This window comes from Diadema setosum, chromosome 4 (genome assembly GCF_964275005.1).
Source record: "Diadema setosum chromosome 4, eeDiaSeto1, whole genome shotgun sequence".
NCBI classification, from domain to species: Eukaryota; Metazoa; Echinodermata; class Echinoidea; order Diadematoida; family Diadematidae; genus Diadema; species Diadema setosum.
Window position 1 is genome coordinate 38060388 of NC_092688.1, and position 25747 is coordinate 38086134.

The 25747-nt window shown below is 38.3% G+C and overlaps 2 protein-coding genes across 2 annotated transcripts in view; one reads left to right on the forward strand and one right to left on the reverse strand.

Annotated features, from left to right (window-relative positions):
- LOC140227843 (uncharacterized) overlaps nucleotides 1–25747 on the forward strand; it is a 233850-nt gene that overhangs the window by 120730 nt on the left and 87373 nt on the right. The gene's annotated exons all lie outside the window — the stretch shown is intronic.
- Nucleotides 1–25747, reverse strand: part of LOC140227088 (uncharacterized) — a 101153-nt gene that overhangs the window by 26313 nt on the left and 49093 nt on the right. Inside the window, exons 4-9 of the mRNA XM_072307518.1 lie at nucleotides 9733–10038; nucleotides 8118–8459; nucleotides 7249–7374; nucleotides 6769–6852; nucleotides 4742–6324; nucleotides 3660–3821 (exon numbers count right to left, since the gene is read on the reverse strand). Of these exons, the coding sequence (XP_072163619.1) occupies nucleotides 3660–3821; nucleotides 4742–6324; nucleotides 6769–6852; nucleotides 7249–7374; nucleotides 8118–8459; nucleotides 9733–10038 (2603 nt within the window). The remainder of the gene's footprint in view (nucleotides 1–3659; nucleotides 3822–4741; nucleotides 6325–6768; nucleotides 6853–7248; nucleotides 7375–8117; nucleotides 8460–9732; nucleotides 10039–25747) is intronic.

Here is a 25747-nt window from a genome sequence, read left to right on the forward strand (position 1 = left end):
ACTTTCAAAGCTTACCAACTCATTTATATCAGAACTTTTATATTTGCACAATTTGGTTTGGTAGCTAATCTATGTATAACTTGATGTATGTGAGTGCCTCGTGTCAGTGTATTGTTAACGCGTGATGTGCGAGTGTCTTGTGTGACTGATAATTATAAGCAGCAATATGATACTTGTAGATGTTAAAACCTCTACAATAGTATTTGATATACCAAGCAACTTTTCCTTATCATAGTGACTTGTAAAAATGTTTGTACACTTAATAATCACAACAGGGATGGTCACTTCTGTATGCAGGATATTTTGTGGGGTGTTTTCGAGAACAATCATGTGCAATAAACCGCACATTACGTGGAGCAGATACCAATATGTTGGCCTACACGTCAGGTCCTGTAATGTGAGCAGTTCTTTTCATATCATTTATTGTTGTTTCTGTTTGGTATAATGTATCAACAAACACCTTCGAAAACATACTTATTTGTTCACCATTAATCATGGCTAACTTTGCAAATGAGAAATAAGGAAATCATCAAGAAAGAAAGCAGAGATAAAACAAAAAGAAAAGTGAAAGCATGGGGAATGAAGTTTGCATTTCCTGATAAAATTGTGGATTTTACCATACAAGCAGTAGATACCTCACCGATCAGAAAAAAAAAGAAAGACAATAAAAATGAGGAAATCACTTTCCTTCGCTGCATCAGTGGCCACCATCTGGGGTTTCAAAGTGAAAAACCACAAAGGACCTTCCTCATCTTGGGATGTAAAACAGTCAGGAATGTGCAATAGGCAATAACTGAGCAAATAAAAGTCCACCAAAAAAAAAAAGAGTTACAAGCCAGCAAAACCGTTACATTGTTTATGTAACAATATACAGTGTTAGGTATTGAATTACTCTGGGGATGCTACCTGCCATGTAAAGTAAAAATCTTTTCAAGAAGATGTAAAAAATGTGAACATTACGCCGCCCTCCTCCTCCCCCCCCCCCCCATCCGACATAGCAAATAAAAAGAAATCATTCATTTCACCTTCTAATATAGCATTGCATCAGCTCTGTTACTTCTGGTTCTGGAGAAGATTTGGGTGTATTTTGTTCAAACAGTCCCGTATGTTGAGGTCTTTGGACTTGGTGCCCCTTCAAACAAAGTGGGATTCCTTTACCCAGGGATGCTATCTCCCAAATTCAAGTTTATAGTGGAGATGTATATGTCATAATTATATTTTTCAAGAAGATGCTGGAAATGTGAAAATTCCACCTCCCCCTACCATGGACACGCCTGGATACCGCCATAATCTAACATGAAGCTTCTAACTTAACTATAGTATTTGCCTAGCTCTATCATTTGATTCTTATTATTGAAGAAGGTATAAAAAAAAAAATCCATAATGTTTTATGTAATTATTTGCACATTAATTTTGGTAATGCAATATATTTTGATAATAAAATTAATGTGCAAATTCATTCTTGTTTTCCCTTTAAATCATGTACATAGTAATTTGATATTTTCTGAGATTTCGCTGAACGCTGAAAATGATTTTGATTCATAGTATCAAAATATGTTGAAGAAAAATTAATAAATCTTACAAACAAAATAAGAAATACATTATGAAAAAAAATCGTAATTGTTCTATTTATCGTTGACTTTGCTCTTTTTCTTCATTTTGCTCTTTTTCTTTTAATGTATCAAACCTATAGCTCATGTCTGCATCCCCTTCCTATTGTACTCTGAAGTACAGTCATCTTGTCCTAATATTGTCCGTGCTAGTTCTTTGTGCAAAAAAAAAAAGAAGAAGAAGTTTGTTTCCTTTCTTTTCCTCTCTCCAGTTGCCCTCTAATCTATTTCTTTAGAAAGGTTATACTCTGAGGAGTACATGTCAAGCTATTGCTTTCTAGTGAACTCCTACGTTCTTCAATACGTGTTATTAATCTGGAATAATTTGACATGAATTTTGTTATTTCGTTGGTGACAGGGTAAGGTCCTTTGCCTTTAAGTAGTTTGTATTCTTCAAAGATTTCATGTATATCATGTTGAAGAACAAGTGAATTCAATTGAATTGAATTGAAATGAACGTGCTTGATGACGACAAATGTATTATTTATCATGATATACCGCTAGTTTACAGGCACACACCCTTGTTGGTCGTAAATGAGTCTGCACCACAGGACCACTGGCACTGAGCCTCTCTCCCATGGGAGATTGGCACAACGAAATGTGTGCTCGACCGCTGCATACGCATCGCTCTGACACATTTTCAGAAGCCTAGGCATCGAGTTACACTTTAAGACCGGGTTACACTTTAAGACCTTAACATACGTCCACGAATGCTCTTCTTCTCGCACTGAATATAAATAATGAAGGAGCTACACTGGTGCTGTAAATGGTCGAGACACCTTCTCGCACTCCATGTATATATATATATATATATATATATATATATATATATATATATTATGCCCCTTCTCTCTTCATCTTTTGTGAATTAGTGAAAAACCATCGGATTATAATACCACAATGACTCAGAAAATGTGTTCATTAAGTTGACGACATGGTAAGGTCTATATCCGTGCCGAGAGTGGTTTACTGTTAGGCAATTTGTTCAGTATGATTCACCCTAAATTTATCATTAGGCAAGTTTGAACTGAGGAACGCGATATAACATGTGGCGATTTAATAGTTATTTTACATCTCATATAGCGGGATTCTTGTAAATAACCGGGTATAATGAAAATAGATACATTTCATGTTACAGTTTTCTCAATCCCCCCCCCCCCAAAAAAAAAATAAATAAATAAAAAAGTCCGTCAGATCAGCACAGCAGCATTTCATGATCACAGGAATGTTTTATTGCACTGTTTATACATACCTCCAGGTATATGTATCGTTGGGTGCTAACATAGGGTTGTGATCTATCTGCTGGGCGTATGCAGAAAGGAATGGGGGAAGTCCAGCTTGATTTCGTAGGGGCGGCCGAAGGACAATTAATAGTGTTTATACCGTAAACGGCTAGTGCAAACATATTGCTCTGCAGCATGGCCAGGTGACTTTCGTCAGTATTATGCTCAAAATAATCTTCTTAATTCTCGGTTATTTTTTCATATTAACTAGTTTACCAATGAGATATGACTGGACAATAGATATCTAAGATGAACATCTGAAATAAGACATCGTGCTGTAAGGCATCAAATACAAGTTGACCTTGGTTTCACTCAAACTTGCATTAGATTTAGATCACATTATGTTCTCCGTGACGACTGCATAAGAACGTGGATAATGATCTCCCCTCTTAAGCCTTAATTTCACAGTGATAATGGTCACAAGAGGTATTTTAAAATACCTATACGATATTGTTCATACCAGTTTATTGTATTTTTAGATATAACTTTGATTCTCTGCTTGAGAAACGTTCCCTGCAGTAAAACAGTGTTTTCTCTTTATCTTTTTTTTATATTTCCCTTTATAATTCCAAGTAAAATAACATTTAAAACTTGTTTTTGTCTCTGTATAATATAAAGAGGCAAAGAAAAACCGTTACACTGTTTAGTATGTTATCATCCAATTAATGCATTGCCTCTTTGAAATATCTTTAGTATCATTCCATCTGAAATCTGTATATAATAGCATACTTTTTTTTTTTTGTGAACTGTGGTGAAAAGCTCTTACCAGACAGTTCGAAGCCTCATCGCGTAGGATCTTGAAGAAGTCCGGGTGAAATTGTGAGTCCCATATTCCTACTTCACGCAATACACTGCTCGAACACATGCTCTCCGCCAAGTCACGTGACACAGTTCTTCCGCATTTCAAATCCACCATTTCTAGAGATTTCTGATAGAACGAATATGAATTGACAGTAAAGGAAAGTAATTATCCACATGAAGAATGTGGTTAACAAACGTACACGCATTTGATTGGAGGTTTGAAGCTCAGAACAAAAGGGATCATTATTTTGATACACGTTCGATTCATATCGTAATAATATCACTTATCACCACTTGTGAGGGGAATAATTTATTCCCATTTTGATGTAGTATGATAAAGAGCAGAGTGGCGATAAATATGACTTCATCCATGCTCATGTTTTGTGCCCGAAATAGGTATTTGCCCAAAATACATAATCATGTACTGTACACGATACTCAGTTTGACGTCTCCCTTCGATACACGGCGTCTTTAGTATGATCAAAGTTGAATGATTACTACAAGGGGCCTTTTGACAAATGTAACTGTCGCAAATTGATAGGATTTTATTCGACCATGAAACTGTTCTACTTTCTCCGTGGAGTCGAATTATTTTGCTATAACAATAAAGAACATTGCTTCACTTATCACAACTACTGTATTTTTTTCTAAATGTCACAAGGAAAAAAAAAAGCTGTGTACAATTTACCAAAAGAAACATTCTGATTAATTACATGATACAAGTGCATGAATTAAGTGACTTGGTGATTAAGATTTAAAACACACACCAAGTCACTATAAAATCAACTGTATCAAAAGAGGAAGACAATTATTTTACATTAATAATACTTAAGTGGATATTACACTTATGATTTTGTATTTCAGAACGATTTTACCAATCAATAGGACCTGGTCATGTCTTAAAAGCAACTTTGAGTAAAGCTGTTGAGGTTGTAGACACTCAATTTCACACAGGGAAAGACGCACAAATAAGCACGGAATCTTGTTATTTGTCTACATAAAATTTTCTGAAATATTTCAAATCAATATTCAAGCTGCGTCACTCACCATTTGGTTCTTTCGCATCATGAACGCCAATCCTGACACAGTGTGGTCTGATGAATCGTAGTTTAGTTCGTATCGTTTCCATCGTTTTCCCACAGCCCTTGCTGCCTCCTCAGTATGACATTCAAACGCAACGTCAACACAGAAATCACGTGTATCATCCTCTTTGTTATATGAGGGATGAGATGTGAAGTAACGGGCTACACAGTTTATCAAGCCTTTCATGATATCAAGGCCAAGCTCATTCCCCGAAGCTGAGGCAAAGTAGAATACGTATCGGAACTCCTTAGGTCGACTAAGAAGTTTGTGTTTTACCTCGTCGTACTTGGTGCGATCATTGGTGAATAAATACCCAATATATACCCCTGCAATGTATTCTTGAAACAGTTTGTGGGGAAAAGAAACAGTTGACTCAACCAAAGATGAAATGTTTAAATTGCGTCGACGCTCCCTTGTGATGATATCTCTTTCTATAGTCAGAACTCCCACTCTGCAGCATGTTTTCATGGCTTTCAAACACTTTCTGAAATTGTTTTCAGGAAATGAAAGATTTCTGTCCAACAAACCGTTTAGCGCTATCTCGCTTATTTCTTGAATTGCCATTCCAGCTTCATTCAAATGCTCAAGAATGTCCTGATTTTGTAAATTTGCACAGGCCTTTGATGCGTAATGTTCTTTCAGAAAAGATATCATCTCAAAAAATACCATGGAGAAAGTTTGCACATGTTGCATTTCTGTTCGTCTCTCTTCACTGAAGTCTTTCCACATCAGACAAAGCATCGCACAGAAGATAGGAAATGAAGCCATACTTGACCGGATGACATCATTTTCCTGCATAAAACTGATCAAACTTTCTGCAAGATTGTCTTTCTCCGCAATCCGAAAGTACCTCCTAATGTAAGTTGATAAATTCTCCTCGTTAAATCCATCGACGCTGAGAATAGTGTAAACGTCAGCAATAGTCTCGTCCATCATGAACTCGTCTGTTCTCCATGGTCGTGTGGTCACAATTACTTTGCATGACTTATATTGCTCTATTCCTAAAATGCGAATGATCTCACTGCTGTCAATTTCACTTAATTTCCCGGTAAACTCATCGAACCCATCAAATAAAATGAGGATTCTACTTTGATTTCTTGCAATGTAATCATGTATTTGGTTCATTTTTGCTGTATTTGAATCAGAGAGATATGTTTTTACAATACCACCAATACTTTTCTTGTAAGTGACATCTCGAAGAGGTATTAGGAGCACCATGTCCAGATCCTGAAGAATCCGTCCCTGGCACCAGTCCCAGGCAATCTTAGCGCAAAGTGTTGTTTTCCCAACACCTCCCTCACCTTGTATCAGAAGCCGCTTTGAAAGATTTCCATTTTCATCGTTGGTCACAAGATCGTCGTATGTTATTGGTGTCTTACGCTCGCTATTTCGGTCTATGATACTTAAATTCGTAAAAATTTCATCCAATTCAACACGTTCCATAAAGTTGAGTGGATCCACCGTGACCTTGCGTCGTGACACACGGTAATACGCCTTCAGGTCTTCCTTGCATTGCTGTACTTGTTCCTTAGTAAGCGATGGTGTTTCTTAGAAGAGAACCCAAAGATTAAAAAAAGTAAAGACACAAAAATCATGTTTGTACATACGAATGAACATAAATACCCGCACACAGAAATATGTCTATTATGCATACACAGATAGACAGGGAGTGAGAGAGAAAAAAAAATAGGGCCTGGAATATAATAAATCGATTGATCCAAAAGTGTATACGATTATTGCCGATAGAGGATAACATTACAAGGCACTCAATCCTACAAAGTGTTACGAAATCATATTACCATTTCTTTCTACTGTCTGCATTACATAACACAACTGTGTCATTGTACAACGAAATGGCGAATGCAGTTAAAAAGGGTAGAATGTAAATCTTGAAAATAAAAAGTCGCTCTGCATCACGTAGTAATGCATTTTTTATTTTTTTTTTTTTTACAACGAATAAGATTGTGGTAATGTAGATATATATTTCTTACCCAGCATTATTTCTTCTTCCTCCATGTCCTCCTCGAATATTTCTGGTATGTTTGACCTTCGCCAGCAGGGGTTCCAGCCACATCCTGAAATATATCATCAACAACAACAACAGAGTATCACTATCAATGATCGTTTTCATATAAGATTATATTCTGGGCGCAATATTTTCCACACATATCTTCGTTTCTCCTCTTTTCATGCCCACATTCTCAGGCCACCATCATGTCAGGAATACGCTTATGACGTACTGTTTCCTTTATGAATATTTCTTTTACTTGACATCGATTAATCATCCTTGGTAATCCTTGTACACGGGATATTTGGTCGTCTGTAATAAATTCATTTTTGTATCAGAATGATGAAAAATGCAAAGAATAAAACCAAAGAAATACACACAAACACGAACACACACACACACACACACCTACACATTCACAAATGAATACAAATATAAAACCTTACAGAAAATAGACAGACACCTTTTCGCGGTAGGTATTCCGGACATATGTTCTGAAGATACTTTCCAACAAGGAGAAATAGGATGACTATGGCAACAGGCACACCAATGGTGAGTCCGATGATGAGACCCAAATTATTTCGTTTCCCTGAAATTTGATAAAGACACAAATGAAACACTCATTCATTCATCACTCCACTATCAATATAATATGAATATAAAGAAACGTTAATATCTATGTCTTGATTGAGTCATCCAACAAGACCGACACCCTAGAGCCACACGGCTAACTAACTGGACATAAAAAAGAAAACAAAACAAAGCAAAAGAAAAGCGGTCCATGAGTCATATACGGTTCACGATTCATACGGCCTAGCTGTCAGCTCGTTAGGCAAAAAATGGGACATGAGTCCGACACTCTGCAAACAAGACCTACAAGTCTGACGGGGGTACTAGGACAAAAAAAAAAAAAAACAAACAAAACAAAAGCAAAAAACAAAACAAAAACAAACATGAGAGAGACACTGCATGTATTAAGCCAAGCGAGTGCTGGACTGGTGGGCTGTTTTACCTAAACTTATTGACCTTACTTGCCTAGAAGTGCAAAATGGACATCTTTTTTTTTTTTTTTTTTTTGGGGGGGGGGGGGGGAGGCCGACTCCGTTATGAAATAGGTTTACATTTTTCTTTTTTTTTTTTTACTTGTAAATTGGAGACTAGCAAAATGTACATTTTTTTTGGGGGGGGGGGAGGAGGGAAAATTTTCTCAAAATATGAATAACCGAATATTATACTACTCCGTGACCTATCTCAATCAGAACATTGGTTTGAAATATCAATTGTATACCAGTGAATATTCAGAAACATAGAATTGACAACATTTCACGAAACCTGATAAAGGTAAAACGGTGATTTCTCGGGTCGACGTTCCATTCAGCGAGTCACCGGCAGCCACACACATGAAGATTTGCTCTGTCCCATGTTTAGCTGAAACAGTAATGGTCTCGAACCTCTCGTATGTGCCATCAGAAAGTGTGTTCTGTAGTGAAACCACGGAATTCAGTCTCTCTCCTGACTCCTCCGTCCACAGCATGGAGACGTTAGGTTTGAATCCACTCACGACACACGTAAGATTAAAAGAAGGGGTGTTGGAGGTATATTGGTATGTGCATCGGCTTTGACGAGATTGACTCTTATCAACGCATTCCTCGATTGTATGTCCGGTTGCCATTGCTAGAGAAATACAAACATTATTTTGAATTGACATATCATTATATTTTGTATTCCAATCAAGATTTCATTCAGCATTTCCAAACATCTAAAAAGACTTTTGCAGTTTGTTTTTATTCATGGAAAACAAAACCTTTTTTATTTATCTTACGGAATTTGCATAATTACAAATGAAACTAGAACCCAACATTGTTCATTTTGAAGAAAAATGAGAAGTGGCTATCATGAATAGGAAAAAAGAGAAAGAACTGTCATGTTTGTTTCTTTTATTTTTAATCTGTACGTTATTAGGTTGAAATTACTGGTATTTAACATGGAAATGTAATATCGAATCACTTTCACCATAGAAAATCAATGAAGTGACAAAGAGTAAGGTAGTTAGAAGAATAGTGACAAAATTAACTTATTTTAATTACCAGAAAAATATTGATAATTAGGCGAATAAGGCATTACCTTTTTAATTACATATATTTTCAATCACACATTATCAAAATATCCATTTGGATAAGTGACTCAGTGCAAGGACTAAAGCAATCAAGTTAAGCTATCAAATTCACGTGATTTCCTGCTTATTTAGGGATCACTTGAATGCTCGAACATTGGTAATTTCTATAGGAACTCCAGAATGTACAGAAATTAACATAATTATATCTAAATGAAACAATGTAAAAAATATGCTGAAAGTGCCTACGTATGTTCCTTCCAAATATTGTTGCTGCATTTTGTCGCCTTTCTACAAATCGCTGCTTAAAGGGGAAAATCGAGCATATCTTTATCACAACATTTTAACTGACTATTGCTGAGTGTACACCATTCCCGGCACCCACGGCAGTCAGGTTTCTGGCCAACGTGGGCAAAACGTGATGGATATGTGACAACACGATAAGACGGGATGAACAGACGACGGGATGGACACTCGTAACAGGCCGTGATTCCCGTGAATGCCGTGTCAAATGTTGAAACTGCATGTCAAAAATTTGCCACAGCAGTTCCGGTGCTAATGAGAAACCTATCAGTCTCAGTTATCGAACATCACGGCTACAATAGAAATTGGCTGTACTGCTTGTATTGTAAGTTACCTGTAACCCCGTGCATGACAGATGATTTAAATGATATTGACAAGGCATTATTTAACCACTTTACCGGGATTCATTTAGCTTACGTGTGTACGATTTTTTTTTCTATTTAAACTAAATCATTGAGAGGACTGTCATCTTGTCCAGTCTAGGATCGTCCCATACCACTATGACATGGCGAAAAAGAAAACCTTACTTACACCCAATTGTGATGATCGTGGTATTTTCAACAATTTGGGTGTTCTTCAGCAGCACCTGACAATGGTAATGACCCTCATCTGCCACCTCCAAGTTAGTGATGACGAGGCTGAAGTTCTTGTCGATATCAAACCGTTCCTCCCTGCTTTCTAATTCCCCATCGATGAATTCAGCCTTGGTCGTCCTTTGCTGCTGGTCTGAGATTCTCTCCTTGAGCCAGAACACTGCGAGAGGTTCCACTTGGAAGTCACAAGGCAATCGGATGTCTTCTCCTTTCCATCCTTGAACGTTGGGGGCAGTGCCTACCACTGAGGCTACAAGATGAAAATATTAGCAAAGTATGCTCATGTCCTGCATGCATGACTCATATTATACCAAGTACCTAGGGGGCAAAACCCCATTTTGGGGGGAAATCAGACATGGGCTGTTGTAAAAGGTTGTTGGGTGTCAAAATGTTCAGGGGATCATTCTTGACAGCTTCTAGGCGGACTACCTGAAAATTATGCTGCTGGTTAAAAATGGCGGCAATTTTGAAAAAATATGCAAGTAATACTGATATTTTTGGCAAATAACTTTTGAAAATTACCTTTAATCAACATGTGTGTGGTATCAAATTAAGAGAATTAAATTATCTACAAGAATATACCACATTTGAGTGGTTTAAAGGCAGTTTGCATACAAATTTCTCGGCCAAAATCAATTTTTTACTAATTTTTCCACATTATGTAAGTTTTGCAAAATTACTATTTTGTTCATATTCCAAAAATTATCGCAACTACAGATCTCAAAGTTGGTAGAAAACTGTCTTTATATATGGTTAACAATGTGTAAAATTACAATTCCATTACTTTCCTAAGTGAAAGGTTATGATGTTCCAAAGTGGACACTTTATATAACATAAAACGGCAGTTTTCTAGGTTTTCTGTTGCATATGCATACAGTGTATGTACAACTTTCGTTGGCCTTTGGATAATGAATAAAGTATGCCTGCAGTGATCCGCTCCATTAAGAAATAAATATTTTGAGCTCTGACTGTAATTCACATGGCCAAGATAGTATTATGTCAAGAAGTCCGTATTTCACGAAACCATAAGTGCAACATGGTCTATGTAAGTGTGCACAATATGAGGGTGATCAGGCATGTACAATGATATACATAATGTTCAGCTGAAATCGGAACCTAATTTGCCCAGTTCAGATGTTATCTGAGCAAAGGGTCGTTATTTCACAAAATGGTCTATGTATTGTGGTCCATATAAGTGCAATACATGGGGTAATGTATCCTCGAAGATATCTAAGTGATGTATTTCTGACCTTTGACCCATATTTGCACAGCCAAGATGGCTTCCGAGCAATAACTAGTTATCTAATAAAATGTGACCCTGCACCTCAAATAAACAAAAAGTCGCCAGACATGAATTTTTAGTTAAGACCACATTCTAAAAGAGCAGACTTTAAGCTTTAAAAATAATGGTGTATAACTCAAATAAAAATAATGGACTCTCCAAACCTATCTAAATATTGGAAAGAAAGTGCAAACTCAGGAAAAGTGTGAACTGAGAAAAGAGGCTCTGAAGTGCAGTGTCTATTCAAGCGCTTAATCTTTAATACCAAACCGTGCTGGCTGTGCGATGAATGGGACGAAAAACAGGGAGTAAACCACCAGAATAACAACAACGAAGGGATTATCAGATTAAATTGAAATCAAGCATGCCTCATTAACACATTCTGTTCATAGTTAATGCCAACTTTAAAAGCAGTAGCACTATCCTTTCAAAATTTATTAGAGTTGGAAGTGCAGAATGTGGACAAGGTTTTTCAGAAATGAAAAAGGGATTCTAAAGACACACCTAATCACGCTATTCTACAAAAAAAAAAAAATGTTCGAGATAAACTGCTTAAAAACACGCCTTCCTGCCCGTTTTACGATACCAAATTTTAGCATAATGTAAAAGAAGACCCGCTCTTTCACAAAATATGAAAAAGTCAAGTTTGGCTAGGTTGACCCATTTCAATTTATTTTCAGCCCTCACGCAAAATCAGTGTGTGCGACGTTATGTTCGTTTTGAGGTGCACGGTCACAAATTATCATGGGTCTGTATACATGTATGTGTGTAAAATATTAAGGCGATCATATTACCAAGATAAGAGATATAATATCTGTGACCTTTGACCCAAATTTGGACTGCCCATATGATGTCCTAGCAAATTGTTGTTATTTCTGCTGACGATCCATGTATCATGGTCTATATGTGTGTAAAATATGGGGTGATACGTATCATATACTGACGAATTAGACAAAGAATGAAGTATTAATTGACCTTTGACCATTCTTTGCACTGCCAGGATGGCATCTAAGAAAAAAGTTTTTATTTTGTGAAATGATTCTTGCAACCATGGTCTTTGCTCGTGCAAAAATATGGGAGTAATAAGGCATGTATTTACCAAGATACAGGATAAAACATCTTTGACCTTTGACCCTAGTTCATACAGCCAAGATGGTATCCGAAGAAGTAAAAGTAGTTGTTATCTCATAGGATGGTGTACATATATGACATGGACAGTGTACAAGCCATGCAGCAGGTTCAAACTGATGGTGTGTAGGCCTACATTTCAGAGACCATGAACAAATACTGCACATTTCCCCATGTAGATGTATTTGGATTGGACAATCAGGGTTATCCAACAAGACCGACATTCATGAGTCATACAGCCCACGAGTCCTACACTAGGCAAATAAAGCTCATGAGAGCGACACTAGGTAAAACAGCTCACGAGTTCGACAGACACAACACAAAGTTTAATGGGTCAGTCTCGTGGGCCTTGTTTGCTAGTGTCGAATTCATGGACTGTATGACTTGTGGGCTGTATAACTTGAAGGCTGTATGACTCTGTGGGCTGTATAACTCTAGGTTGTATGACCGTGAGTGTCGGTCTTGTGACGAGCACCAGGACAATCTTGACTGAAAAAAAAAGACATTAGAGGGTGGGAGTTTTAATGCCACTACTGCCATTGTCACTGAAAACCAGGACAAGCACTCAGAGAATGTCCGGGAAGGTACTAAACTGTCCAATCCACATTCACACAAAAGAAAGACGCTCTTTGATGATGAAGACCAACCCCTTTACAAATGCCATATCTCAGGTAAAGACATCTAGGTCACTTCAACATATAGAGAAACTCGAGAAATTGATGACATCTTCAGATATGCAGGTCGATAGGAGTTTTGCTTGTGTGGCGCCTCGGAGGAATGATCACATCTTTGCGATTGTGAACTGGTACAGAACTTCCTGGTTTTTCTGCCTTCTGCGCTGATCTCTATCCACAAAGAACATCAAGTACCATTGGCTATCTATCTTTGACCCCATCTTCCCGAATGGATCCGGCTGTTCAAAAGGAAAAAATGATGCGACTTGTCAGGTATCACAATCGGCCATCAACATTTAATAATCACAGGATATCAGGCTATATATGAACTTGCAGTCGCCATCACAATCAAGCATCGTGGATAGTTCTTGCTATTGGGCTGCTTTCATCTAGCGCACAACTACATGAAAGCAGTTTGCAAGATAATCAGGGAAGCAGATGTAGAAGATCTTCTCGTTGCTGCTGGTCTATGCCAGGAGGAGACCGGCAAGAAGATGTTTGGTGAAAAAGCTGACTATTACCAGGCCATACATGCCCTGAGAATCCTGAGCGAAGCTATGTGGTGTTTGTACTGGGAAGCATTCGAAGCATGGATGCCTGATAAGGAAATCAGCCACAGGTAGAATCTATCCTGAAGGTGCTGTTTGACCAATACATTGCAACCTCCAAGAAGTTAGACATGATTTAGAAATCCAAAGAGCAGTAATAAGCCCTGCAGGAACAGATGTTTTTTCCAAGAATCCGTGATTGAACAACCAACTGCAATCTTCTGGACCACCTTCTCGAAGATGTTAGACATTCTTCACAGGTTTAAGCCCTATCTGCTACCAGCGAGAGACTGACTGGGTAGAATGGATGGCAGTCACAATAGTGTATCTCACGTCATGCTTCTGGAACAACCCTACTAGTGTACATGCCAAGGAAGGAAGTGTCTGAATGGCATTACACTAAGCCATGCAGCACAGATGAGTGGGTTTATACAAAACCATTCATTAATTGCTGTCTCTGAAGAGCTGAAATCTATGCTATACATCTTCATTCTTACAGCCCCCACCACGAATCAAGTGTAAATCGAGTTTAATGGATGAAGACCTGGCGATCAAGAATGGCAGCAGTTGAGACAAATCTGTTCAGTGCAAATTACAACTTCCCTGTATAATAAAGCGTAACAACTGGACAATGCACCGATTCCAACGTAAAGGACAATCTGGTTAGAGTGAAACAAATTGGTCTAGAGGCATTTTCTCAATCACTGACTAGTGATTAGAAGAAAACAAGTAGCTGAGCACATTCAAAACATATAACAAGACTCCAAAGAAGTCTGTGGATAAAACAGCAGCATCAGGTCAGAGTAACAAAACAAGTGACCATTTGCTTTAATACACATGATTCTGCATTATTGTCAGTGGCTGAGAATTGCGACTTTGTTGACTTCATTGGGAATCACGAATGCAGTGAATGCAGGATATCGGTTCTGTCTAAATTAAACTTAAAAACGTGTAAAAAGTCTAATGTATTAAAAGAAGTAGTCTTTATTAGAATTATTTTTTTAATCGACATAAATATCAAATTACGAATTCTCAGTTTCTCAGAAAAACATAGCACTGCAGTTCTTCATTTGCTGACAAAGTAGTTAATGTAATTGACAATCACTCGCATCTAATTAGGATTTGTTTTTACTTCTCCAAGGCCTTCGATACAATTAATCATAAAATTTCACTTTACAAACTAACGCATTATGAAATACGAGGGAAGGCTTTGCAGTGGTTTAAGAGTTAATTAGATAATAGAAAATAATTTGTTACAAATAAGGATAACAATTCAGTTGCAAGAAATGTTAAGTGTGGTGTCATTTAGTCTATTAGGACAGTTATTCATACTGAAATTATCAATGATTTTTCTTCTGTATCTGAAGTGCTTTCCTTTATACAATTTGCAGATGAAACGACTGTTGTTGTTGTGTTTTTTTTTCGTATAATGATGTTGATGTTCTTGTCCAACTAATTGAGTCACGGCGAATAAATTATCACTGAATGTTGAAACATGAAATATATACTTTTCAGTTACACTGATGATGTATTGAATTGTAACATAGTTTTGGAAGATTTTAATTTAGAAAGTGTATCAAATTTTACATTTCTTGGCATTATTGTTGACAACATTGGAATAAATCGGGGGGGGGGGGGGGTGGCTGGTATGTATCCCCCCACTTAGAAATGGAGGAGGGGGAAAATCTCCCTCGTGTGGGAGTAGACACAATCATCCCCCCGCACAATCTCCTAATTTTTTTTTTTTTATATTTTCAAATTCCTACTCTTTTCATTGAAACAATACTCGAATATCTCATCAAAAGAGGGCACCATACCTCTGAATTTCAGGCCTGAAGATGCACAATCTCCCTTGTGTGAGAGGGGCCTATATCACCTTCCCACACCCTTTCCACCCTTTCACAGCACGTTTTCCTGAATACAAAATTGTTTCTTATCTTTTTGATGGAAGCAAAACTGGAATATTTCAAAAAAAAAGTGTGCACTTAGATCTCTGAAGTACAGGTCTGATATTGCAAAATCTGCCTCATGTTAGAGGGAGTAACCCCCAGCCTGGGCGCGTCAATCCTGGGGGCAGGGGGTAGTCGGTAGTTGCCAACCATGAAAATATAGGAGTGGCAAACATAATCGTTTTACCCCCCCCCCCCCCCCTCCTCCATAATTCCCGAGATGTATTTTTTTTTTGTTTTTTTGTAGAAAATTGTTCAAATATTTCACCCTAAGAATGCACCAAATTGCTGAATTTGCTGAAAATTGCCAAATTCCTGAAAATGCAAAGTCTCTCTCGCGTGTAGGAGGGGGATACACACTCCCCGTTCGGTCCTTGAAGACTTAGTACACATTTGTGGACTGACAGATTTCCAAATGTTTCATCTAAAGTGTGCACCAGGTCTGTCACTTCGGTTAAAAAAAAAATCGCACAAGGTCCGTTGCGTGGGGGATACCCCCTCCCACATCCTCCCCCTTCCCCTGACAACTTCACACATATATTTCAACCGCATGTCCCCCCCCCCCCCCAATTAATGAAAACGGATTGAAGCCCCTGTCCTCCCATTCCTTCTCTCTCTCGGTCGCTCTGCTCTCTCGCACATAAGTATTTTCCATGTTTTGGTTCCCCCACCCCTTCCACCCCACCCCCATCATTAAGATGGAACGATGCCACTCTCACACATCACAGATTTTTGAACATGTATCTTCAAGGTTGAAAAAAGTCATTTAATGCGCGTACGTCCGACACCATAGCATTTTTAGCACATCACTCCATAATGAAACGAGGTGCCACTATAAAAATAAATGAGTTTATAGTACCAGCACTTTAAGAGTGCTGGTAGACTCGCGGGATAGGCTAGAAGCCTTTCTCAGGCAGAGGTTCTGAATTATCGGGTCGTGCTCAGTCTGCACACAGTGAGCTGTTTGTTTGTTTGTTTGTTTGTTAATTTCCATCTGCGAAGATGGCTGGATAGCCCATATTCAGCTACGTTAAGCTGGTCTTCCATGGGGTCCAGTTGGATGTGAGGTGGGACCACTTCACCAGGTTAGACACCCTGCTCTTTGCGATGAACGAATGAAGCGGGATCTTTTACGTGCATGAGTTATTACTCTCTCATACAGGGGACCTCCATTTTATGTCCTATCCGAGGGACAGAGTGTTTTGCCTCTTGCTAGAGGGGACGGTATGTTTACACACAACATTGTTCAGTCCAGACTCGGGTTCGAACCCGGGCCGCGTGATCGTGAGGCAGACGCGCTACCGACTGAGCCAACTCACCGCCCTGACAGCTGAATCTGTCATCTGAATACCATATCAAGTATACGTGTGTAATGATTGTGTGTAATGATATGGGAAAAATGAATGGAAAAATCAAAGTACATGTTTATGTATTCTACGTGGAATCTGTTCCTGTCTGTTGTCTTGGAAGAAATGCATCAATCTTGCAATGCTGTTGTCTACTATTTTCCCTCTCCATCACGAATATATAATTATGGAACGTGTTGATCAAAGTTTTTGTGATGTCGGAAAATGCCGGGCTGTATTGCAGGTGGCCTCTTGAAGGTGGCCTTCAATTTGTTTTTCACAGTATTATTGGCATGTTTAACAGACTGTAACTCACCAAGATGCCTCTTGAAATGTTTTGAAAAACTTCTGCTTGATTTTTCATGAGCCGATGATTATCAGTTGCCTTTCTGCTTTTTCATCTTGTGTGAAACAAAGTATTGTTTCTCTTCAAAAGATAGCGTGCCAACTGTTGGTGCTCTATCGGCCCTATAAGACATTCAAACCCACCTTCTTCTTACACATCCGTAGGCGTTGTGGTGTGGAGCGGGATCTGAACATCTCTCATGAAGCGAGACTTCTCTTTTCTTTTCTCTACTAACAATATGAAACAAAGATATCCGTAGGCGTTGTGGTATGAAGACGTGGTAGAGCGAGACTTCTCTTCTCTTTTCTTTTCTTTTCCTCACTAACAAACACATTTAGCAGGAAACTCAGAAGCATTCGCACGTACTGTTTACATTTCCCATCACATGCTTTTAACATAGGAATTTTCATGTACACATTTTGCCTGGAAAAGAATTACCATGAACTTTTCAACATAATACATGTTCAAAAGAAGCCATTTAGTTCATATGTGACCGTGCACCTCAAAACGAACATAAAGTCGCACACACTGATTTTGCGTGAGGACTGAAAATAAGTGAAATGCGTAAACCTAGCCGAACTTGACTTTTTTTCATATTTTCTGAAAGAGCGGGTCTTCTTTTACATTATTTAAAAATTTGGTATCATAAAACGGGCAGGAAAGTGTGTTTTTTTAGCAGTTTATCTCGAACATTTTTGGTAGAATAGTGTGATTAGGTGTGTCTTTAGAATCCCTTTTTGATTTCTGAAAAACCTTGTCCACACTCTTCACTTTCAACTCTAATAACTTTTGAAAAGATAGTGCTACTGCTTTGGAAGTTGGCATTGATTATGGACAGAATGTGTTAATGGGGCATGCTTAATTTCAGTTTAATCTGATAATGTCTTCATTGTTGTTACTCTGGTGGTTTACTTCCTGTTTTTGTCCCATTCATCGCACAGCCAGCACGGTTTGGTAAAGATTAAAGACCTAATAAAATGCTTGCAAAATGTTTTAATATGCAAAAGAAATGTAAAATATATGTCATGATTATCAATGTAAATATGTTGTCAGTGTCGTTCCGGTTTTTATCGCTTCTAGAAACTCCCCCAAATATCACATTATAGGAGGACCTCGTTGCAGCTTTTGCGAAAAAGATAGTCACGTGACCAACACCCCTGAACCGATTGATGACGTATAAGCACGGAGTTGTGCTCAGTTAGCAGACGCCGCTCAGCACAAGCACTCAGATTACTAGCTTGGTACACGCCCGTACACGTTAGCTAGCCCGGCCAGGCCCGGGCCCCGCGGGATGTGCGCTCCCGGTCGACCCACTGACTGTCGACATGTACGCATTAGTACCACGTACGTTATCACTAAGTTAGCTTGCACAAATACCTGGTACCTCGAGCATAATGTCTTCCCCTATATGGGTAAACTTCGACATTGATGATGATGATGATGATGATGATGAAGACTGCAGCTCTGACGATAGCGGGGAAGAAGAGGAGGCACATGAAGTTGAAGTGGAATATGGGGAGGGAGAGGCAGCCAATGAACCAGAACGTTATCGTGGGGCTGCATCTCCCCCGCTGCCAGTGCAAGAGCGTATGAACATGGCACCAAGTCCGAGAATAGACCTCACGGAAACGATCGCCTGGGAAATACAGAGTGGTATGTCTGGTATACCCCCATATAGTTTAACGTTAGAAGGGATATACTGTATTCTACATGATTGACATTGTAAGTTGTAACTGTTTGTCTAGTAAGTAGTAGAAGAACAGACCCAGCTCGCTCACAAAGTGAGCGGCTACTCCGGCCGCAGCAAGCGGGAGCGTCCCGGCTGTGGCCTGGCCCGTTGGCCGGCGCTAACAAGTTAAACTACTAATGCTAGTAGTAGTCTAGTAGATCTAGTAGCAGTCTACTAGTAGTTATAGTAGTCTACTAGTAGTAGTACTAGTAGTAGTAGTCTACAAGTACTAGTAGTAGTACTGTTACTACTAGGTCTAGTAAACTAGTAAGTAGTTATAGCAGAATCTTTGGTAGTAGTACAGAGGCTACACTCTAACGTTTAATAGGGGGATATGTTACAGGGTGGGTCGTGGCTCAAAAAAAAAGACCTAGGCCTAACCAGTTTCCCATGGTCAGTTTCTGCAATATTTGTTATCAGTAATTTAGATGCGCCATTTTCTAAGAAAAACGATACTAAGAATGACCGTCAATTTTGGTCGAGTAGTTTTTGTTTTATGCTACAAATCATACTGTGGAAGGAAGCCCCAACGCCGTGCTTATCTACCGATGAACGCCACGGTGGGGCTGAATTCACGAGTAGGTCTAGGCCTATAAAGCAGGCGAGCCGCCGTAGTATTAGTACAGACACGCAGTGGTGGTGGGGCTCTATCGTGAAGGGAACCATCGTGAAATAGGCCCCACCGCAGTGCGCGGGCTCCGTACCCGTGCGTTTATAGCAAGCAAGGGTAGGTCCTCCTAGGGTTTAGGGTTAGGTAGGGTTGTATTTATGGTTAAATTGGGCGTTAAATTAGTCGAGGGCCATATTAGGAAGTCATTTTCGACGCATTCATGAGTATTGATCTGACTGTGGAAGGCAGCCCAACCGTCGTGCTTACCTACCGATGAACGCCACACGTTGGGGCTGAATTCACGAGTATTTAAACAGGCGAGTCGCCGTAGTATTACTATTTAATAGTACAGACACGCAGTGGTGTGGCCTATTTCACGAGTTTGCCGAAAATAATGGATATCCAAGCGTATCGCAGTTGTAATCTGTATTACAATTCATTAAATATTCTTTTGTCTAAAGGCTTAGCCAATGACAATAGTGCAGCGCAGCACCTGCTTTGCGCTCGCTAGCTCGCTCCCCCCGCTAGCTAGCGCTAGCCAGCCGCCGCCGGCCGGCTGTCGCTGCGCTGCGCTAGCATAGCTCGCTGGCTATGGCTAGGCTGGTCGGACAATCAATATCGACGACTCCGTTCTTAGACGTCATCACAATTTAGAAGTGATAGTGCGCCGCATGCGGCGAAAGTATAGACAGTTTTCCGAAACCGAGGAAATTGCATCCATTATGTTAACAAATATAGAACAAAATTCAGAACAGTAAAAAACCCCGCACAACCATAGAATTACTTAGAATTTAACATTAATAAGAATAAGCTGAATACACGTTTCGACCGGAATAACTGACAAGTAATCTAGATTAAAAAAAAAATCGCATCTTTTTAAAGTAATAACCGAACACACCCCATGTCTTGCACCCTTCCGAGACCAACGCGGTCGTGATTTGGCAAAAAGGTGTATGTCTGCCGTTTTACAGCGACTACAAAGCCGAGAAAATCGACTTTAAAGTTTTGGCAGTTTCCTTGACCGTAGAAGCCACCTAAACTGTGCAACACTCAGGGATTCAATTCCATGATTTAGTATACACTTCAAATTTCATATCCTGATAATTTTCTTGCATCTAACTTTAAAGAATACTTCAGAATTAGCACTTTTAGCATGTTTAGAGACATACACCTTTTTGCCAAATCACGTTTACAGAGACTGCGACCCACGCTATTTTGGCAAAAAGGTGTATCTTCACATACACCGTAAGAAATCATGCATTTAACTTGGCAAAAAGGTGTATGTATAGAGATACACCTTTTTGCCAAATCACGTTTACAGGGACTGCGACCCACGCTATTTTGGCAAAAAGGTGTATCTTCACATACACCGTAAGAAATCATGCATTTAACTTGGCAAAAAGGTGTATGCATAGAGATACACCTTTTTGCCAAATCACGTTTACAGGGACTGCAACCCACGCTATTTTGGCAAAAAGGTGTATCTTCTCATGCACCGTGAGAAATCGTGCATTTAAGTTGGCAAAAAGGTGTATGTATAGAGACACACCTTTTTGCCATATTAAACGATAACAAAATATACCAGAGATTTTGTAGGGAGAAGGGTGTATGTGAGACCATTTCTAATCAAATGTTAACTCTTGACAATCTTTACTTCATTATTACAAAAAGATTTTAAAAATAACAATAAAGAAAAATATCAGGATGCACAACTTGTTCATCAAACATAGAAAAATGTGCGCAAATTACAACTCACCCTAGAGTCTGAATATTAACAAAACATGGTCTCATGGATATGCATGGTTAAGGATTACAGCTGAAGAATTTTTCTTCTTCCTTCTCCTCCCTTTTTTCAAAAACTTCTACTTCCAATGAGATGATGCATTATATTTTTAGCTTTGTGCCCCTTTTTTCGACAAAAGGTTCGTTTGTTTTCTGTACTGAATGCTTTAGCAAACAAAAAGGCAGTTGTTTGCACATCATGTATCTGTTCTTAAAAACGCAGTTATCATGCTGCTCCCAATTTTTTGCAATAAATTCAATAAATGTGAAAATTCAGGTAGGATCATTTAACTGTTTGCATCCACTGAGCACTTTACTCCAAGTATCATTTCCAAAGACAGGGACACATCTTTCTCTAGACCTTTGTGTGTAACTGCCACTAAATGTCTGTTAGGTAACAGCCCCATACGCATAGCGTAATGGGTAGCCGATCTTACAGTCACACAGCACACCATTACACTATGTACAGGCTTCTACATGCACTGCACAGCACGGACAGTGCAGGGATCACTGTCATTTTGAAGCATAGAGAACTCTCATCCCACAACCACACTTGCCGAAAAAGCTGTCATTTCAACAGAAATGCTAGATTTTACGAATCTGCGCATCTAATGGCATAGAAGTGGCCATAGAAGTCTAGGACAAACGTTAGATCTGGACTTCTAGATATTAGGTTCTATCTACTCACCGACTAGCAACAAGGAGAAACTTCTGCAGTGCAACGGGCTGCCAGTTTGAGTCAGGAGCATGGCCCGCCACCGCACCGACCGGTGAAACGGTACACATACATGCCAGCAGCACGTATAACAGAGTATATAATATACACAGAGTATAAAAGATACACCTTTCTGCCTTGTCATACTTCGCAACTATAATTCGTGATTCATTCGGCAGATGGATGTATCTAAAGATACACCTATCTGCCAAATCTTTAAGCTCTCCCCAGCGTGCACGGTTAGAGGTGTATCTAGAGATACACCCTTTTGCCAAATCATGTAGTTCTCTATCCTGGTACGTCATTGTACGTCAAGGGTGTATGTAAAGATACACCCTTTTGCCTAATCAAAAGCAGGAAAATTGATAAAATAATACAGAGATAGCCCCAAGTATCTCGGAAACAAAGCATCGATGACTTACGAAAGTTGGTCACATGAAAATTTCGGCATCGAAAACCCCCCAAATGGTAAAAACCAAAAACATGATATTTTTCAGACATACACCTTTTTGCCAAATCACGACCGAACGGAATTCGTTCGTTGAGTGGGCGCATGGAAATAATGGCGACGCAGCCGTTTGCTAGCTGTAAATTCGTACATTACAATGTATATCGCATAGAGCATAATAATTGACACAGTTCATAGCACACCTATTGAAAGGTTCAATGTGGAATACATCTTTTGCATGGCAATAACTTCACACAACGCATACTGAGTACACATTCTTTTCCCGCGCCCAAAAATGGACTTGAAACGAAACTAATGCTATACCTTTACAATTGGATTGTGCGCAGTCCTCAATGTTGGGCATGGTACTACAGCACATGTCGTTCTGATGAACGAAATGTTGAAGGTTCAAAATGTTATATGCTTACAATGAAATTCTCATGAATCCGCTTTATACTCGCGCTAGGCTGTTTACAGCCTTTGATACCTGAATAAAATAGTGATATACCAATTATTCTTGAGAAAAAAAAAATATCATATTGCGCTTCGTTTTGCGACACTGTGTGACCTATTATGTAGAAGATGTAACTGACAATCACTCGAAATGGATTAAAAATGTCAGGTGGTTAACTGCTCAATTGCTGTCGTATTAATGATATTGTTTCATCTATAAGAAGAAAAGGAAATAAGTGAAGTTCCGGTTATGATGGTAGAAGGAGTTTTATCCGAAACTGCAGATCCGTTGACTCACATCTTCAATTTATCAATTTCCAATGGTATGTTTTGTGGCTAAAGTAATTCTAATTATTAATCTAATTATCGACCAATTTCTCTATTATCTCCATTGTCTTGTTTGTTTTCTTAGTTTGTCTGTTTTATTTCCGTACTATAAAATCAACATATTAATCCATACATAAAGGTCAAGAAAAGAAAAACATACGGAAGTTGGCCGTTTTCAGTAGTGACAATGATAGTCACTTCTGGACCCCATTTCATAAAAGATGTTAGCAAGGCAACTCTTGTTGGAATAGCAACTCCCAATAGCAGCAGCCAATCAGAAAGCTGGATTCTTGTCGTTACCATGACAATTGCCATTTCAGCAAGAGTTGCTATCATATCAACTTTTTATGAAATGGGGCCCACATCTTCCATAGGGTCCTGTTCACAAAAAAATTCACACAATCTGGGACTGATAGTAGAATAAAATATAACACAAACAGGGATAGGACGGTTAGATACATTACTACATTGTGACTACATATTATACCATATTATTATATATTGTTCATAGGTTTGGAGCGTATATTCTAAAAAAAAAATCAAGCGGAAGGGATATCGGTTCTGTCTAAATTAAACTTAAAAACGGGTAAAAAGTCTAATGTATTAGAATTATCATCTTTTTTAATCGACATAAATATTCACGAATGCTCAGTTTCTCAGAAAAGCATAATAATATTCATGCAGTTCATCATTTGCTGACAAAGTAGTTAATGTAATTGACAATCACTCTCATCTAATTAGGATTATTTTGTTTTACTTCTCCAAGGCCTTCGATACAATTAATCATACAATTTTACTTTACAAACTATCGCATTATGAAATACGTGGGAAGGCTTTGCAGTGGTTACGAGTTAATTAGGTAATAGAAAATAATTTGTTACAAATAAGGATAACAATTCAGTTGCAAGAAATGTTAAGTGTGGTGTCATTTAGTCTATTGGGACCGTTGTTATTCATAATGAAATTATCAATGATTTGTCTTCTGTATCTGAAGTTCAGTTCAGTTCAGTTCAAATTTATTTCATATTTCCATTTTCTCAATGATGACATTACAAAATTATTGACAACGAAACAAGAGTACAAAATATATACAATCATGTCTTTTGATTGTAGAAGAAAAAGAAAAAGAAAATATACTTGACACTAATGTACATGGTCACATCGTATGAAAATGTCACTAGTAAGTATAAGAAATATGATGGGGCCTACATAAAAGCTTTAAAGCTTGTAAAACTGTAGGTTCCCGAGTTCATAGGCATATAATTTTACACGGAGAACGGATATGTTTGTCTTGACCAACTAAAATTACACCAGTACAAAAAAATAGATGAGTAATAAACTAATGAACCACATAGATATCGCACAAACCAGACTGCATACAAATCTCGCAGTGTTTGAATAACAAAAATGCTGTATTATTAAAAGATGTATCGGTACCATGAAATCACTTAAGTAACTTGGTGCTGCGGACAAGGACAAAACACTGGGAGCATAAAAAGGTTGCTAAAGGCTTGGTAGTGTGTATCCACTAAGTAATAACTGTTTTAATTTGCGTTTGAAGGTGAATAAAGATAAGGAAGAAGTGATATCTAGAGGGAGATCATTCCAATATCTGGGTCCAGTAAATATAATTGTCTTCTTTGCAAAAATAGTGCGAGTACGGGGAAGGTAATAGGCGTCACTCTGGCGAGTGGGATAACAGTGGATAGAACGATTCCTTTTGAACATGTGGATAAAAACAGATGGTAATGCATTAGTTGTTAGTTTATACATGAAAATTCCGAGATTATAATAAAATAAGTCTGAAATTTTCAGAATTCTGTTTTGATGGAAAAAACAATTGGTATGGGCAAAATATCCGGCGTGGTTTATGATTCTTATTGCACGCTTTTGAATACGGAGAAGGGAATCTAGTAATGAGTGAATTGCATTTCCACACGCCAAAATTCCATAATTGAAGTGTGGAGATATTAAACAAGAATATATACTCTGCAAAATATGAACAGAAAAGAAATGTTTTAGCTTATTCAAAATCCCAATATTTCTAGACAAAATTTTACTTACAAAATTAACATGAGTTTTCCAGGATAATTCTTGGTCAATCAAAAGCCCTAAAAACTTTGCGTTATTAACCTGCTTTAAACATAAATCATTTATTTTGATATCATATGGAACAAAATTCAAAGAATTACCAAATACCATATAATGAGTTTTTTCTATGTTCAAGTACAATTTGTTCGCATAAATCCAGGATTGCACGGACCTGAGCTCAGTATTCATCATATTTACTAATGCATTAGGGTCTCGATGTGAAAAAAAAACAAGCTTGTGTCATCGGCGAAACAAATGAATGACAAAATTTGCGATGATTTTGGAAGATCGTTTATGTATACTATAAATAAATGTGGGCCCAAGAGGGAGCCCTGCGGGACTCCACATGAAATAGGCTTTAATTGCGAATCATGGCTATTGATATTAACAAATTGCTTTCTTTCTGTTAAATAACTCTTAAACCATTCTAAGGGGGTACCGCAGATTCCATAGTGACACAATTTATAAAACAAGATTTCATGATCTATCGTGTCGAAAGCTTTAGAAAAATCAAGAAAAACTCCA